The sequence below is a fragment of the Manis javanica genome, chromosome 12 (genome assembly GCF_040802235.1).
Source record: "Manis javanica isolate MJ-LG chromosome 12, MJ_LKY, whole genome shotgun sequence".
In the NCBI taxonomy this organism is placed as follows: Eukaryota; Metazoa; Chordata; class Mammalia; order Pholidota; family Manidae; genus Manis; species Manis javanica.
The window spans coordinates 62,386,172-62,404,812 of NC_133167.1; the positions used below are offsets into that span (position 1 = coordinate 62,386,172).

At 39.9% G+C, this 18,641-nt stretch overlaps 1 protein-coding gene across 3 annotated transcripts in view; it reads left to right on the plus strand.

The window, feature by feature from the left end:
• The window catches only part of SLC25A12 (solute carrier family 25 member 12), an 88,716-nt gene extending 76,447 nt beyond the window's left edge, over window positions 1-12,269 (plus strand). For all 3 annotated transcript variants that reach the window (XM_017655970.3, XM_017655972.3, XM_017655971.3), the window contains 5 exons: window positions 5,376-5,516; window positions 7,351-7,489; window positions 9,987-10,145; window positions 10,271-10,361; window positions 11,636-12,269. In XM_017655970.3, the coding sequence (XP_017511459.1) occupies window positions 5,376-5,516; window positions 7,351-7,489; window positions 9,987-10,145; window positions 10,271-10,361; window positions 11,636-11,834 (729 nt within the window). In that variant the 3' untranslated portion in view covers window positions 11,835-12,269. The remainder of the gene's footprint in view (window positions 1-5,375; window positions 5,517-7,350; window positions 7,490-9,986; window positions 10,146-10,270; window positions 10,362-11,635) is intronic.
• The last annotated feature ends 6,372 nt before the right edge of the window (window positions 12,270-18,641 follow it).

Below are 18,641 nucleotides of genomic sequence, written 5' to 3' on the forward strand. Positions count from 1 at the left end.
AAATATATGTGTTTTTGGGAGGAGATTTCCACCACACTACTCATGCTGCCATCTTTCAGGAAGTCCCATATATGTATTTTCTAAACATCTGATACATACTTGTTTTTACATTGCTAAATTCTAGCCAGAGCACTTACAGAGGTCACGTTACCTCTTTTAGAGAGCATATAATTTTGAATGGATAGAAGTCATTAATCTCAAAATGCATTTATTGTTCAGCAAAGGGCTAATGTAATCCCATCATGTTGCAGGTGTTTCCTTAGACCTGTGGGAACATTCCTCCTAGAGAACACATTCCTTTCCTTGATATCTTGTTTTCAAGCAGTTTAGCACTCTCACATTAGTGCACAAGTGCTATGTGAGGTATGTAAGGTGGTTGTTGGGATCCACATCATCATTAAGAAACCAAGGAATGGAAAGCTTATGACCTATCCAAGGTCACAAAGTTAATATCAAAATAGGTCAATAGCTTTCCAAACCTAAAATCTTTCCACTCTTTCATGCTTCCTCCCTTCAACCCATGCATGCATATGCTATACTCATATAGGTACAGTATGAGGCCCTCTTGGTATTTGGAGCATTATTAATCTTGGGAGCCAAGATATGTAGCTAGCCAGCTCCCTGTTTTGTGTCTTCCTCAGTAACCTGACTTTGCACATCTCTAAAGAGTTTGGAAATAGTTTCTTCAACTCCCATCCGTAGGAATCAGCATGGTCCCAACTTTATGCTTGCATACAAGCATGCACACACAAGTTAAAAGTCCATACATATTTATGTCTAAGTGGTTTATGATAGGTACACAGGATTTTGATTTTTCCTTTACCCTAGTTAGGGGTGTGTGTAGTTTTAACTACTTTATATACTAACAACCTGGCATATATCACTCAGCAGTGCACAAATTGCAGTTTATTTCTTTTAAACTATCACTGTCCTGGATCATTCTAGAAAGAACCATAGCATTTTCTATTGCTTTGTAAAATACCTAAGAATGGTTCCTGGGGTGTGATGATGTTCCTCTTCCTTTTGAGTCAGTCCTAGTGACAACTAGTTCTGTGACTTTTATTAGTTTGTCTGCTTATTGTAAATGCACATATTTTGTACATCTGTTCAAGTTGCTGGTGTGGCCTTAAATTGGAATTAAATTTTCAACTGTCTCTGTAAGGTAATACTTAATAAAGAACTGTTGAGATTGGATGTTGTATGTTTGTAGAGAAAGAGTTCCAAACTACAGGAGACAACAGATCAAAGAAGGAAGTAAAGAGGGGACTTGGTGCAAGTATGGCCTGGTCCCCTGCCTCTTTTTGGACTCTACCCCTGGGGCAGATTGTGAGGACAGGAGGGTGAAGAGCCCTGAGCCTGTGGGCAGCCCCTTGGCCTCAGGCGCATCAAGGGCATGCTGACACCTGGATATCGCATCCTTCTCCACCTGACTGTTGATGTCAGTTTTAGTTAATTAATTTTTTCATTAAAATAAGTGACACAAGTTTAAATGGAAGTTTTTACATTCATTTCATTTCTGTTATATATAGGTACCCTTCAAAGTGAGATTTGTTTCTTTTTAGTGTGTCTTTTGTTATTCATTTCTAGAACAAAGAAATGACAAAATAATGCTGAAAACTGAAAGCATCTAAGTCAGTTTTTATGTTAATGCTTCCCTCTCTTTAAAAAAATAAGTGGCCACCTGAAGATGGAAATTTAGCAACTGGTAGGGTAGGAGTTAATCTGGTGGTTTGGTGAGTGACAGAATTCACTGAAGGCATTTTACGGGCTGGTAGATTACCTTATATAAGCGTCAGTAGAAGCAGTAGCAAAATGTCGAGTTAGTGTCTGTTAAGACTATGTAGTTGTATATCATCATGGTTTAATTTGAAATTTTATGTATCTATGTGTTTAAATCAGATCACTAGCTGTATTTTGGTTAGATTTTCTTGATGTGCATATATACCTAGGTAGATAAACCTTTTTAAAGTTTTGGATCTGCAGATAACTAGTACTGATTAAAATATATTTAAAATGCATGTAAAATATATGAATTACCAAATATGTGGAAGAATGTGAGAGAGAGGACCCACTCAGTAAAAGAAGCCATAGTTTCTAAGACCAGTTCGCTTGTTTTTTTTTATTTGGTGGTGGTCAGGGAGTTGTTTTGTTTTTTGTTTCTGAGTAGTTTACATTCATATGATTCAGAATTTAAAAGACGCAATGGGTTATATTTTGAAATTTTTTTCTAGCTATTCGTTTCTCTTTCCAGAAGGCAGCCAAAATTTTAGTCTCTAAGATATTCTGATTTTGATAAACTTGGGTGAATTTTGGCATATTTGTGATGAAAGGGTACCTAATATTTTATGTTCTCGTTGCATGATTTTATTACTTAATCTTGCTGCCTGATTAACAGCATGTAATTGCTCCTACTTAATTATTTCCTTACTGGGCATTTAAATTTTTTCTGTTTAATTTTGTTGCTTTTTAAAATAGCAAGATCAGCATGTTTGTGAAAATACAGGTATTTTATTTATTGAAAAGTTACCATATTTTTATTTCACAGTTTAACACTTCTGAAATTCTATATATTCAATGATTATATTTACTATAGGCAGTGCTTTTTCCCTGTAAAAATCTGTTATTAAAATAATGATGTCACTTATAATCAAGAGTCTTAAAATAGAGAAGAATGATATTTTCTTCTCCATTCCTCCTGTCCCCAGTGTAATATGTATGAGATAATAGTGGTCAACCTCAGAGTTTAAAAAAGGACAGTGCATATTTGCCATGTATGTCTCTATTTAAATGTTTGTCATAAAATATCCAAAGTTTTAGACAAATTAAATGGCAATCTTTTTTTAAAAATTATTCAATGTTTCTAGATAGTATTTGCCTACATATTCCTAGGCTATCAAAGTTTAAAAAATGTATATTCATATACAGACTATGTAATTGCTAGTTTGCTCCCTGAAATACAGTAAGTACATAGGTGTGAAACTCATAAGTGTATGCTTTATTATAGTCATTGTTTCATTGTTTATACACTCACTTGTCAAGTTATATATATAAAAACATAGTGTGATGTGTATCTGTATGTGTGTATGTATATAAATGCACATGAATTTAGTTTTGTTGTTACATCCAAATTTATTGTTGGGACTTAGTATGTATTCCAGGTAACAAATCTTAAAAGCATGTAACAGTTAGACTGTGTTGATGTTTTCAAATGTAGTCATTTCATCCTTAATTGGCATGTTTTATGAGAAAGCCTATTATATGTACACTGAGAAAGAAACTTGAAGAGTACAAATATTAAAAGAGTACAAACTCAATACATTTCCGAAAGGGTCTGCGAGGGATTGGGTGGAGGGCCTGGTAGGGCGGGGGCAGTGCTGGCTGGAGCACTGCCGCTCTGAAGGATGTGACCCTTTACTAGTGACTAAACACAGGAAAGAGCTTTGTATTTATTTAAACACAGTGTCTACATTTAATAAGTGACACTCACGGTTGACATCATCTAGTGGTGGCAGATTTTTGGGATTATAATAAAAATTTGTGGTTCTGTTCTTTTTTTAAGATCTGCTTTTTAGTATTTGAGAACATAAAGTGCATTCTCTCACAGACAGTCTTGTAACCATTATTTAAATGAGATTTCAGGGAAGTATGAGCTTTTTCACTTGGTTTGGTTTTTAATACTGGCTCCGGGAGCAATTACTTGGATTATCATTTTAACATAATTTTTCACCCAGCAATCCTTTTGAAAGTGTTGTTTGCTTAGATTGAAACATTGAAATACTTCTTCCTGCCTGCAGTGCAACAAATTAAAAGAGAAAGAAGCATGGCAAACTCAACATGTAAAACTGGGTCAGTTGTTGCTCAGGGCCCCATGTGCCTGTTGTCTGGCTTGCGTTGAGCTGGGAGCTGTGGGAAACCCAGAGAGAGACAGCAAATCACCACACCCCTGCGCTTCGTGGACAAAAGGGGGATTAGGTCCCTGGGGACTCCAGGACAATTAGCTTCCCACAAAGAGGAAAGGAATCTTGTGTCGGTGTTGTCAGTCGGACATCGACAGGAACAAGGGGTCAGGACTGGAGCAGGAGTGGCTGAGCGAGTTATAGCCCCAGGCCAGTTAGGAGAATGGGCTGGGATGGGTTGCTGCGCCCTGGAAGGGGGCCTGGCAGGGCTGTGAGTTTTAGAAAAATGAACAGGAATATGATTGAAGATAGAGTGTTGAAGTGGCATTGAATGCTGCACATGAGTTTTGTGGGTATTGTTTGCAGGTTTTCTATACCTGTGGAATTGCAGTGCTCCAAAGAGGAGGCACACATTCCCTATTCCACGTGTGACATGCTACTGCAGTGAAGTGATGATTATATAATTATGATATGTAATATAAAGTTACAGTTGTGATGATGTGCAAATGAGGTTTTTTCACTTTATGAGGATATATATGTTTTTTAAAATGTGTTTCTTATATATCCATGTACACATATACAAACATATTTTCTTTCTTACAGAGACCAAAAGGAGTTGGTAGCAGTTTCGTTGAGTGTTCCTCCCCCCACCCCACCTCCGCCCTCCCCCTACTAATTAACAGGTTTCAGATGCAAATACAACCTCATTATCCAAATTCAAATCTCTTTCACTCAGGACAAGAGAGTGTGGAGTGTGACTTTGATTTGCTCGTGGTGTACTCATGGAAACTAGATGTTCCATTTCCCAGTTCTGTGTGGAAGCTTTTCTGGTTTTGTCTTGAAATGATACTGAAATTGTCTTTTTAAATTCTCTCCTTTTGTGTGGGAGTAGCTGTGTATCTGTCTTGGAGTTCTGCTCAGGATAATACATTTTAGAATTTGAACCAGAAGAGACTTTCCCCTCAGACTTAAGGTACCTCACTGGGGCAAAGTTGTGTTAATTGCTCTATAATTTAAGGAAGCGGAAGCAAGTGGCTCTGCTGAAGAGTATGCTTGCTAAGAGGAAAGAAACTGCTGTAGGTCTGAATCTTAGCTCCAGCTTGTGAAAGAACATCCAGTCTTCTACTGTGTATCTCCTTTCACTGGGGAGTTCTGACTGCCACATCTGGCTCCACTTCTGTTTTCCAAATGTGTTTATTAGTTTTGCCATTTTGGATATGCTGGGTTGACCCTGGAAAGGCTGGTCTGAGAAACACTCTTGACATTACAAATAGAAGCGAACCCAAACATAGAATGCCTTGAGACAGAGGTTGGGACCGTGCCTGTGGGCCCCACCAGCATCAGCCAAAGCGCCAGACTCCCGTCCCCACAATAAAGGGAGACATGTGATGCGGGGGCTTCTCTGAGTGTTTCTCGGCTGCACTAGTAGTCTGGCTCTGATTTGCAGATCTGTTTCCGTCTGTCCTCCTCTGCCTGCAGGCTGGCGGCTCTCAGGTCATCTTTACTAACCCCCTGGAGATAGTGAAGATTCGCTTGCAGGTAGCAGGAGAGATCACCACAGGACCCAGGGTCAGCGCCCTGAACGTGCTGAGGGACCTGGGACTTTTTGGTCTGTATAAGGTGGGTAGATTTCCCTGGTGTTACCTCCGTAGAAAAGTTGTGATGTACCCACAAGAAATGTGAAAGGATGTGGAAACTACACTTCCCCCACAAGTGAAAAAGCAATTTGTTCAGCAGGGTAGTCCCTGGGTAGGAAAATCAAACAAAAAGAAAAAATCAGGATACTTTATTAGAGGCAGTGGGGTATCCGCACATGCTCTCCTGTTATCGGCTTCAGGCTTTCGTGAAGCCGGCGGCAGCGAGGCCAGCACCGCAGACACCCTGGCTTCGGGCTCACAGCCTTTTATTTGACAGCGGGTTTGGGAAAACTTTCTTTGGTGTTCTCTTGGCTGGTTGAGGGCTTTAAAACAGTCTTATGTTTATGTTGTGTCTGAGTTATTTCTATTGTTGTCTTCCTCAGTAGGAGTTTCTCTTTGTCTTAATTATTTGACCACAGTGAAACAGTAGTAGAGTTTGGTAGCATTCAGGTCTTTAAGAAGTTAAGTGGTGGGATTTGTCAATAATGAATTCCATTAAAAAAAAAAAGCCAGAGTGTATTGTACTTTAGCAAAATGCCAGTCAACAGATTCCTTCCCTGCAGGTATACTTAAACTCCCATCATTACAGATCAGATGTAATGGAGCAGAAACCTATTATTTTTCTTAAACAAGGGAGGGTATTTCTTTCCATTCTTTTGCCTGGTATACAAGAGGAATAAGTAAATTTAGCTGTTATGGACAACTGTGGTTCCACAGCATCTCATTTACTTATCGATCCACCATTGCAGAAATGTGTAAATTGGCTTCTGTAGCTGCACGTTAGAAATCAGAAATTCTGTAGAACCACAGAGCTCCGGGGCCTTTAGGAGACCAGTAAACCAAGGATGTCTGTCTTGAGAGCGTTTGGTGCACACGCCCTTCCCGCAGCCCCTAGTGTCTGTCCTTTTGGACTTCTCTTTGAGAGCTAAACTCATTAGTGTTTCTCTCTGTATCATCTTGCAGAGAGTCCCTGGAATTTTATTTAATGTTTGAGTTTGTCTTTTAAAACATAAAGCCATTAGGGAAAGAAGTGCGCCAAGGGTGGCGTACTCGCCGGCGAGCTGACGCCCTGCGCAGGAGGCCGGGGAGCGGGGTCGGGGGGAGGGGGGGGACGTTGGGGGGCGACCGAGCCAAGGACGGCGTCTGTTGAGCCCTGGGTCACTGAGACGAGCTGTCCCTGGGTGGCTTTCCACTCACGTAGAAACCTCCTGCAGAGGCTTTTGGTCTGGGTTCCTCCTGGTCCTCAGCTGTTTAGAACATGGGGAATGAGAAAGAAGATTGGTGGGTCCTTTTTCCCCTACCCGAGGACAGTCACCTTCCATTCCCACTGCCGCTGCCTGTAACTTTGACCTGGCGCTTCAGCGCTGCTAAAGCGATGTAGGTTGGATGGGTGATTGGGTGGTGGTGGGCGCTGCCCTTGCTGGTTGCTTTGGAATCAAGCTATTGACATTAGGTTTCCAAGTCCACCCATGCCCCTTCCCCTTCATGCCCATCAAGGCCAAACAGAACAAGCAGCCTGGAGGTTTGAGAATTGAATTTTTATTAACCTTAAAAACTGAATTGATACTGGGAATGCTGCAAAACTCTTAGTTGTCAGAATGACATCATTACATAGCTAAGAACACCAGGATACCCTGGCCTTTCCCAAACTTTGAGCCACGTGGGTTCCCTGATGGCTCATTGGATCTCCTCATTTCCCCTCCACCTCAGTCCCAATGTTGTTTGAGTGACACCTCAGGCTTGTGCCCAAGGGTCCCTTGTGAGCATTCACATCCTGTTTACACAAGTGCTTTGCACTATTTTCTCACTTGTGACAGGGTGCCAAAGCATGTTTCCTCCGAGACATTCCCTTCTCTGCGATCTATTTTCCTGTTTATGCTCATTGCAAGCTACTTCTGGCTGATGAAAATGGACACGTGGGAGGTGTGAATCTCCTTGCAGCTGGAGCCATGGCAGGTAACTCCCATTTGTTTAAACTCCCTGCCCCCTGTTCTCTTTTAAGAAGTACGGACTCTCTATGTATTTTTTCCCTTAAGGGTTATTGTTTATATCTGACTTTAGTTTAAATATGATTACTTTTTCTCTTTTGTGGGGTGTGCTGTAATTCTGATGAGAGTTAATTTTCTGCATAATGTGGATAAACAGCTTAATGCAGCTTAGCAACTTGGAGGCAAACTAGTTGTGCCCGTCTAAATTGGGCTGTCGTCACTGATATGTTTCTTAACCCTCCTGTATGCCTGGAGCCTAGGGTGCAGCCAAGCTAAGCACTAAGATGGAAGAATTCTTCATCATATCAGTTGCTTTGTTATATCTCATGCTGATGCACCAGTCTAGCATGCCCTCACTTTCTCTTTCTGTATATTGCAATCTACATGATTTGGCTCAAAATTGACTTTTCTTCATGAAACTGTCCCTGTTCCTTCTACCGTCATCCTCATTAGACCAAAGGAAGTCATACTTCCCCAGCAAACTGCCTAGTGCTCGACTGGCATCTCTTCTCTGTCCCTTAACCCTTTTTGTCTTTTAGTAATTGTTGTTTGTATAAGTTTTATCCCCTTACTAGACTGGCCGCTCCAGGGCAGGAGTCTCATTCCATTCATCCTTGTTTTCCCTCCGCAGTATAGTAATAGCAAGTATAGTAATAATAGACACTCAATAAATGTCAGTGGAAAAAATGAAAACCTTCATTTGGTCTAAGATACCAGATTAAGCACTGAAGAGATTTTATCAGAAAGAGGAGCCTAAAAAATGCAGAAAGGTCCTAAGATGCTTCTTTCTGATCTCACAGGTCTAGCCTTCTAGAGTTGTGAAGGAGCTGACTTGGGGTACAACGGGAGGGCCAGGCATCCTTGGCTCCTAAACGGCAGGGGATGGAAAGAGCGCATTGGCTTTCCACTGCAGTCAGTCAGTGGGGGGAACGGAAGGCGTGCACACAAACCCAAGCGCCACCTCCAGCAGTTCAGGGCAAGTGCCTGCCCAGGCTCCTGGTGCTGCCCATGGCTCCCACTGGCTTCCTTCTGGTGCGGTGGCCAAACGCAGGAGGGTGGCTTGAGCCCTTCCTGAAGTGTGGCATTTGTGGTGTGGCAGGAGCCCTTGGTTCTGAGCGTGTTGGGGCAGACCACGTTGTTGGTGTCATTGATGAAAACAGGGAGTGACTTGTGATAAGATACTCTACCAGGGAACTTTGAGCCCTAATTTAGGGTCTGGCAAATCCCTCATCTTCTGGCGTTTGTAACTTCAGTCAGTTGTACATGTGGAAGCCAGTAAAGCTACCTGTTCCAATCTAAGCAGTATGTGCTCTTCCAGCCCCTTTCCAGTCCTCACCAAAGTCTCCCAGTTTTAAATGGGGGCCATCAGATTTTCCCTTCAATCTCTCTGTGCTGTTCATTCAGTAGCAAAAAAGAGCCCAAACCAGTTCAGTCATGGACAGGCATTTTACCAGTGTTCGATGGAACCAGGTAAACATTTCCATGCAACTGCCAGTACCAACTTCTTGCCCACAGATATCTGATACCAGTTTTCAGAATGACATATGAATTCCTCTAATTTTTTTTATCAGGAAAGCTTTGCTAATAGACATTCCAAAGGCAGACAGTTTATCTAGTTTTTTCCAAGAAAGGTGCAGGGCTGTGTGGAGGGGGGATGTTTGCATCGTTCTCTAACAGAGCCCCCACGAGCCTGCCAGCTCCGTCTACCTGGTGATGCTTTGGTGATGCTTGAGCCAAACTGAATTTCTTCCCCCTGAGGAAGGTTGTCTTGCTCCTTGGTTGCAAAATCGATCTTGTGTGCTCTGCTGCTGCTCAGTCTCACCATGACCCCAGGGGAGCTCTGGTAGAGGGGATCGACAGTAAAGCCTTTTGATGGTCTGTTCTCCTATTGTTTCTCACCTGATTGCCTGGCCGCCTCTGCTCCAGTTGTAGTGAGCTCTGTCTTGTAAGCATATCTGGAAGGAGTCACAGTCAGCTTTTAAGTTAGCCCCTCAAACAGGTGAGTGGATATGATGTTCACCTCACACAGTAAGGTGAGAAGAATCAGCAAAAAACACTAGTCTGGTTTCAGATATATTTAGCAACTCATTAAGTTGACATTATCCTCATTTCTTATTATACATGAAAACACTTGCATCTTATTTAAGGAAAAAAGGAGCTAAAATAATTGAAACCTAAAGGGGAACATGTGGGAATTGTCTTAGTAATACTGCAGCATTTTTTTTACTGTGACAATTCTTTGAGTTCATACAGTGTAAGTCCCCTAATTCAGAGTGGAAAGAGAATTTTGCCCTGACCACGCTGAATCAGCTCATAGTCTTATACATTGCTTTTTCCATTAGTGCTCAGACATCTATTTAAGAAGCTTTGAGTTAAAGTGGTTTAAGTTGCTAATTGTATTTTTTGACATTACCAGTATTTCTGCCCTTACGCTGGATGAATTAAATGTGTCATTCTCCTGAAAGGTGTGCCTGCTGCTTCTTTGGTGACTCCGGCTGACGTCATCAAGACAAGACTTCAAGTGGCTGCCCGTGCAGGCCAGACGACGTACAGTGGTGTCATTGACTGTTTCAGGAAAATTCTACGGGAAGAAGGGCCCTCTGCATTTTGGAAAGGGACTGCAGGTAGGGCTGAGGCCGTACGGAGTGGCTGGCTGCTGTCAGGGGCCTGCTCCCAAGACGCACTAGGCATCTTTCTTTGCCCAGCCATCCTGGTGCTAAGCACCCTGACTCCTGTCCCTCTTTTTCAGCTCGAGTGTTTCGGTCCTCTCCCCAGTTTGGAGTTACTCTGGTCACCTACGAACTTCTCCAGCGGTGGTTTTACATTGATTTCGGAGGCCTGTAAGTGCATCTTTTCAACTCCTTTATACAGAAAGCGCCAAAACCAAAACAAGTCTGTTTGGCTTGCAGAGGCATTTTTGGGACTCTTAGAAATCCTACAGGACTGATGCATGTAAAACAAATGGGGGGCTTGAGAAGCTTTGGTGATGGGGGTAAGACCCCAACAGGGTAGCATCATCCACATTATTAAGCAGCTACTTGGGGAAAGTTTAAGCAGGTAGCAAACTAAAAGGTTATGTAAGTAATTGTCTTTGTTAGTTTAAGAAAACACTAAGCTTCATGGATTCAGATCTTTATTATTTGGATTTTGTTATATGGCCTTTTCACCAGAAATAATGTAAATTTGTGTTAAGAACACTTCTGTGAACTCTCTTTCGAAGATTTAATCACCTTTCACACCACCAAGATCTCTTTATGCATCATACTTTATTATTAGATAGGTGCAGATGTTCTTAGAACTAATAAAAAGAGAGTTTCAAAGAGAGGTCATGCCCATGGACATAATCACTGGTGAGATCTAGGCCAGCAATTAGGCCACTGGGAACTTGTGCTGGAAAGTCAAAGAATCACCTGTTGAGTGTGCTGGGTGGGGGAGGTTGTATCCAAAGCAAGCAATTATCAGCTCTTCAGCAGATCAGATGCCAAATCCTGAATCTTCACCTTAGAATTCTGTCAACTGCTTTCCTCCTTAAAGACCAAGTAGGGAATTAGCTGTTGAACCGAGAAGTAGAGGGACTTTTGCAAAGAAAGAATAAAAATCTTACACTTTTCCAGGCTTTTCTGTGCTTTCACTTCTGTAAAAGTAAGAATTGCATCTATTTCTCTTTAGATAATTTTTGTAATGACCTTTATGAGTCTACAGTTTCAAAACTTGGCTTTTAAAATTGTCAAAATAAAATTAAAATGTAAAGTTTTTATGATGAATTTATGATCAGTGCTGAAAACTTGGAAAACAGAAAAGTATAAAAATCATCCATAACCTTACTTCTCAGAGAGTGTTAATATTTAAGTGTACTTTTTTCTGACCTATTTCTGATTTGTTTGTATATAATTGTATACAAGCATTGAAATTGAGGCCATTTCAGTCTCGATCAAATCTGTGAATGTGTTGCTTTCAAAGCAGCTGTAAATCATGACTAATGCAGCGTAGATGACAAGGAAATAGTCAACACCCTTCTTTGTGGCACATGGGTTGGACTGAAAATGTTCTTTCGCGCCGTCCTCCTCAGTCCTCATCCTGCTAACCGCTGGCTTTGGCCTTTTCCTGTCAACAGCAAACCCTCTGGCTCAGAACCAACGCCTAAGTCACGCATTGCAGACCTTCCTCCCGTTAATCCTGATCACATCGGTGGATACAGACTTGCCACAGCCACTTTTGCTGGTATTGAAAACAAGTTTGGCCTTTATCTCCCCAAATTTAAATCTCCTGGTATCACTGTGGTTCAACCCAAAGTGGCGGCCACAGTTCAGTGATGAGGAGACCATTGAGTGTGGCAAAAGGGCGCCCTGGAGAGAAGCCTAGGCCAGCAACTCCAGCCAGCTGCATGGTGCTGGCTGAGCTGAGGAGTCAAACTTCTTTCTATACGACATATACATATATTTGTTTATAAAGTAATCATTTGTCCAGGAAAAAAACCCAACAACAAATGCAATTTCAAGCTTTAGTCTTTTGTGTTGAAATGTTTTCTAAGCCTTGGCCTGAATTAGTGTTGTAGACTGCTATGCACAGCTTGCACTTACAGTGACTGTACATATTGTACATCTTTGTACAGAGACGTCTTGGCACCTCATCTCAACAAATCACATTTACAGAATGTATTGCAGTTCTGAGTGGCTTGAATGTACAGAATGTTTTGAAAGTGTTTTATTAAGAATCACACAAAAATAAATGTATTAAAATTAAATTCATTCTCTTGTTGGTGACTTATGGAAATAGAGCATCAATATTGTATATATTAAATTCCTAGCTTGTTCACCAATCTGGAATAAAAAGGTATTGGCTGATAAGGGGCATAACTGAGAACAAGTGCTGACACCATTGAATAAAAGAGATTCTTTGGAAAAGATGCATGCCAGTGATGCTAGAGGGCCAGGCTAATGACTGGCATGTGCTGATGTATTTCCATTTGTACTTAATGTGTGTGATCCATCTGTGTTCATCAATCAAAAGGCATTTCCTAGACAGCTCCTCTCCTGTCAGTGTGCATATGGAAACAGGGATGTCAGCAGCATTCCTGCTTTAATTTTGCCTTCCTCTGACATGGCAAGGGCCTGGCCTTCAGAAGAGTAAAGGATACTTTGGTAGTTTTCCTTCTCATGAATATGATTCCAATAAAAAATAAAGTGCACACCAAAATGTATGCATGTAGTTGATTTTCCTCCATAAACAAAACAGTAGTGCTTTTTATTTTGATTGGCTGCCATTGCCAAATAATTCACTATCAGGTTTCCCTCTCTCCTGCTTTTATAGGAAATAGTTTGATTTGGAAAGGGCTATGGTGGAATGAGGGGAGGAAGACGAAAGAGAAAAGCTCTTTTTTGTAATTTTGTGAGGGTCTGAATTCTTCCTTCTGAACCCAGACTACTTACTCCAAAAGTCACTCACCAAGAGTGTGATTACTAATTTAGATCTAAACATGCATCTTGACAGCCACATCTACAGTTTGCTATGGTAGTGATTTGATGTGTAGCATCAGAATTTATATTAGCAAAGTGCTTTGGGAAAACATTATTGCTACTGCCAATGAGCTGGGATATGAGAATGTATGCAAATACGTTCATGAGGCAAGCCTGAAGATGGACCAACTCACTTAGTATCCTACCCAGGGCTCATCAGTTGATGGCTGACAGCTCTGTGACACAGCTACAGGCTCTCTCAGGGCCCTCCAGGAACAAAAGAATTAGCTTTGAAAGCAACTTACTTCCAAATGTGTTCTGTTCTCATTAGAATGAATAAATAGCAATACAGTTGTTTTGCTATTACCACCTGTTAAAAATATGCAAGTAATCTGGATATGTTTTTACAAAATATTCGTATAATAGACGTGTATATAGAGTAAGATGTGAAAATGCTGTCTTTGCTTCTCCTTTTGCCACTCCCTGCCCCAGAGGTAATCACTGCTGACTGGTTAGAATATAAATTTGTAGTTTGTTTTTCATATATCTGTCTATATAAATATATGTACATAGTTATACTCTAAAAGCAGAATAATGCTATATATGTGTTGTTCTGTGGCTTACTTTTGTTCACTAAATGTCTTTAAGATCTTTCCATGTCAGTTTGTAAGATTTAATTTTTAATAGCTGCATAGTATTCCATTGTATAGATCACAATACCTCTCAGAAATACTCCCATATTGATTTATTCACTTTTTTCCCACTATTTCAAGCAATGCCGTAGTGAACAGTAAACATTTTTGTACACATATTTTGAGTACATGTGCTTTTTCATTAGGATATGTAAAATTGGAATTGATATGTATGGGTTTTACACTTTTATATGTGTTGCTGTATTGTTCTCCAAAAAGGCTTTACTAATTTATTTTTCTACTGACAGTGTATGAGAAGGCCTGTTTGCAACTTCAGCAAAAACGGGTCTTACCAATCTTACATTTTAGGTAAATCATGATAGATGATCACTATTTTAATTTTCATTTTCCTAATTACTAGTGAGGTTGAATGTCTTTTTATATTTACTGGCCATTTCTATACTTTCTTATTGTAGAATAAAGAAAGTACATGTGGCACATATATAAGTAGACACAGACACAGACACACATATACGTTTCAAACAGTTGTGAAGTGACCACCCAGGTAGAGACAGAGTATTCCCAGAATGCCTCCGAAGGTCCCCCACATGCTCTGTCCTGTCACAACCCCCCTTCTCCTCTTCACCACCATTCCTACTCTTCATTTCTTTGCTTTTCTTTGCAGTTTTACACCCATATACATCATAAACAATATTAGTTCATTTTTGAAATTTGTATGAATCAAATTGTATACATTTGAGACTTGTTCCTTTTGTTACCATTGTAAGATTCATCCATATAATTGTATGTAGCTACAGTTTGCATATTCCATTGTATATTATTCATTTTTCCATTTTGCTCCAGACATCTGTGTTGTTTCTAATTTGGGGATATTACAAACAGTGCTGCTCTTTACATTTATGTTGGAATACGCCTTTTTAAAAGGAAATATACCTATGAGCAGAACCACAGAGGCACAGGGGGTATTAGATGCACCTTTGCTAGATCATGCCAAACTATTTTCCAGAGATCTTTGTACTGATTCACATTCCTCCAAGGGCATATAGGCTTTTTAATTTTTACTAATCTGTTGGTTTGTATAATGTTATCTCATTGAGTTTTAATTAGTATTTTCCTTATATCAATTATCAAATGAGGCTAAACACTTTTCAAATGTCCATATATATTACCATATTGTTCTTCAAAAAGACTTTAACTTTCCTATTGGCAGCATATGAGAATGCCAGTATGTTTACTGGCTATTGGGCTTTCATCTTTGGTGACTGAGGCGTGTGTTGAAGTCTGTTGTACATTTTCCTTAATAGTCTGCAGCGGGTTCTTCATATATTACCCCTTTACAATTTTAGTACTGCCTCTCTCACATTGAGGATTCATCCTAGTATTGTGGCATGTGGCCTGAGGTAATTTTTGTGCTTTTTATGGTTGATTTGTTGTCCCAGCACGGTTTATTGAAAATAACTTCCTTTCCCTACCACTTTGAAAAGCCTTCTCATATATTAGGGGTTGATATATGCAAATATCTACTTCTGGACTTTTATTTTGACTTAACTGGTCCTTTTCTGTGCCAATATACACTCTTTTCGTTACTCTTAAAGAAAGTTTTAATACATAGTACAGCAAGTTGTTTCACCTAGTCATTCAAGAGCTTGTGACTGCTCTCGGCTGCTTGTTAATTTATATCCATTTTAGAAACAGCTTGTCAGTTTTCTCCTCAGTACTAAACACCAAATACATTGAGTTTTTTTTATTAAAGTATCATTGATATACACTCTTGTGAAGGTTTCACAAGAAAAACAATGTGGTTACAATATTCACCCTTATTATCAAGTCCCCGCCCATAGCCCATTGCAGTCACTGTCCATCAGTGTAGTAAGATGCCACAGAGTCCCTACTTGTCTTTCTCTGTGCTACACTGTCTTCCCCATAATCCCCCCCACACACCCTGTGCACTAATCATGACACTCGACAATCCTCTTTCCCTCCATCCCACCTACCTTCCCCCATTCCTCCTCTTTGGTAACCACTAGTCCCTTCTTGAGAGTCTGTGAGTCTGCTGCTGTTTTGTTCCTTCAGTTTTGCTTCATTGCTATACTCCACAAATGAGGGAAATCATTTGGTATTTGTCTCTGCCTGACTTACTTCACTGAACATAATACTCTCTCGCTCCATCCATGTTGCTGCAAATGGTAGGATTTGTTTCTTTCTTATGGCTGAGTAGTATTCCATTATGTATATGTACCACCTCATCTTTATCCATTCATCTACTGATGGACACTTAGGTTGCTTCCATATCTTGGCTATCATAAATAGTGCTGCAATAAACATAGGGGTGCATATGTCTTCTTGAATCTGAGTTGTTTTCTTTAGGTAAATTCCTGGGAGTGGAATTCCTGGATCAAATGGGATTTCTATTTTTAGTTTTTTGAGGAACCTCCATACTGCTTTCCACAATGGTTGAACTAGTTTACATTCCCACTAGCAGTGTAGGAGGATTCCCCTTTCTCCACATCCTCACCAGCATTTCTTGTTCCTAGTATTTTTGCTGTTGGCCATCCTAACTGATGAGGTGATATCTCATTGTGGTTTTAATTTGCATTTCCCTGATAATTAGCGATGAGGAGCAACTTTTCATGTGCCTATTGGCTATCTGAATTTCTTATTTGGAGAAGCATCTGTTCATATTCTTCGTCCATTTTTTAATAGGGTTATTTGCTATTTGGGTATTGAGGCATGTGAGTTCTTTATATATTTTGGATGTTAACCCCTTGTGGGATATGTCATTTACAAATATATTCTCCCATACTATAAGATGCCTTTTTGTTCTGCTGATGGTGTCCTTTGCTGAACAGAAGCTTTTTACTCTGATGTAGTCCCATTTGTTCATTTTTGCTTTAGTTTCCCTTGCCCAAGGAGATACATTCAGGAAAAAGTTGCTTATGTTTATAATCAAGAGATTTTTGCCTATGTTTTCTTCTAAGAGTTTTATGGTTTCATGACTTACATTCAGGTCTTTGATCCATTTTGAGTTTTGTGTATGGTGTTAGACAATAATTGAGTTGCATTCTCTTGCATATAGTTGCCCAGTTTTGCCCACACCAGGTGTTGAAGAGGCTGTCATTTCCCCATTGTATGTCCATGGCTCCTTTATCTTATATTAATTGACCATATATGCTTGGGTTTATATATGGGTCCTCTAGACTGTTCCATTGATCTATGGTCTGTTCTGTGCCAGTACCAAATTGTCTTGATTACTGTGGCTTTGTAGTAGAGTTTGAAGTTGGGGAGCTTAATCCCCCAGCTTTATTTTTCCTTCTCAAGATTACTTTGGCTATTTAAGGTCTTTTGAGGTTCCATATGAATTTCAGAACTGTTTGCTCTAGTTCATTGAAGAATGCTGTTTCGTATTTTGATAGGGATTGCATTGAATCTGTAGATTGCTTTTGGCAGTGTGGCCATTTTGACAATTGTAGATACCCCAGAAGTTAACTTTGCTGTAATTTAGTTCCTGCTTAAGCTTAATCTATAGCCGAAACTAATCTAAGAGTGAATCTAAGAGTGGAATCTGGTGTGAGTCATGAGCAGTATGACAAGAACTGCAAACAGTTCTGATATTTTCTGAGTCAAACCTGAATAAGGAACACACCATGAGATTCACATGGCCGGATGACTTGATGAGAGAGAAGAGAAACTTTAGAGGTGATTAGCTTGCAATTATTTAGCTTGATGAAAAAACTCATCCTATAATCATTAATTGATGCCTGTCTTTTTGCTTGCTGTAACTTAATAAAAGCACAGGGGAGCACTGACTTGGTGCTTAGTCTACAGAGGAAGTCTAAGCCCTCTGCTTAAAATGTCATTCTGACTTGGTTTCTCATTTTTGTGGTACCTGACTGCAACAGATAAATTCTTCCTATCCAGCATGGGATATGTTTCTATTTATTAGTATTTTCTTTAATTTCTTTCAGAAGTGTCTTGTAGTTTTCAGGGTATAGGTTTTTTTACTTCCTTGGTTAGGTTTCTTCCTAGGTATTCTATTCTTTTTAATGCAATTGTGAATGGAATTGTTTCCCTGATTTCTCTTTCTGTTAGTTCATCGTTAGTGTATAGGAAAGCAACAGATTTCTGTGTATTAATTTTGTATCCTGCAACTTTGCTGAATTCAGATATTAGTTAGAGTGGATTCTTTAGGGTTTTTTATGTAGAATATCATGTCATCTGCAAACAGGGACAGCTTAACTTCTTCCTTGCCAATCTGGATGCCTTTTATTTCTTTGTATTGTCTGATTGCCGTGGCTAGGACCTCCAGAACTGTGTTGAATAAAAGTGGGGAGAGTGGGCATCCTTGTCTTGTTCCTGATCTTAAAGGAAAAGTTTTCAGCTTATTGCTGTTAAGTATGATGTTGGCTGTGGGTTTGTCATACATGGGTTTTATTATGTTGAGGTACTTGCCCTCTATACCCATTTTGTTGAGAGTTTTTATCAGGAATGGATGTTGAATTTTCCCAAATGCTTTTTCGGCATCTATGGAGATGATCATGTGGTTTTTGTCCTTTTTGTTGATGTGGTGGATGATGTTGATGGATTTTCTAGTGTTGTACCATCCTTGCATCCCTGGAATAAATCTTACTTGATCATGGTGGATGATCTTTTTGCTGTATTTTTGAATTCAGTTTGCTAATATTTTGTTGAGCATTTTTGCATATATATTCATCAGGGATATTGGTCTGTAATTTTCTTTTTTCGTAGTGTCTTTGCCTGGTTTTGGTATTAGTCATGCTGGCCTCATAGAATGAGTTTGGAAAAGAGGAGTATTCCCTCCTCTTCTACTTTTTGGAAAACTTTAAGGAGGATGGTTATTAGGTCTTCACTAAATGTTTGATAAAATTCAGCAGTGAAGCCATCTGGTCCAGGGGTTTTGTTCTTAGGTAGTTTTTTTTATTACCAATTCAATTTCTTTGCTGGTAATTGGTCTGTTTACATTTTCTGTTTCTTCCTGGGTCAGCCTTGGAAG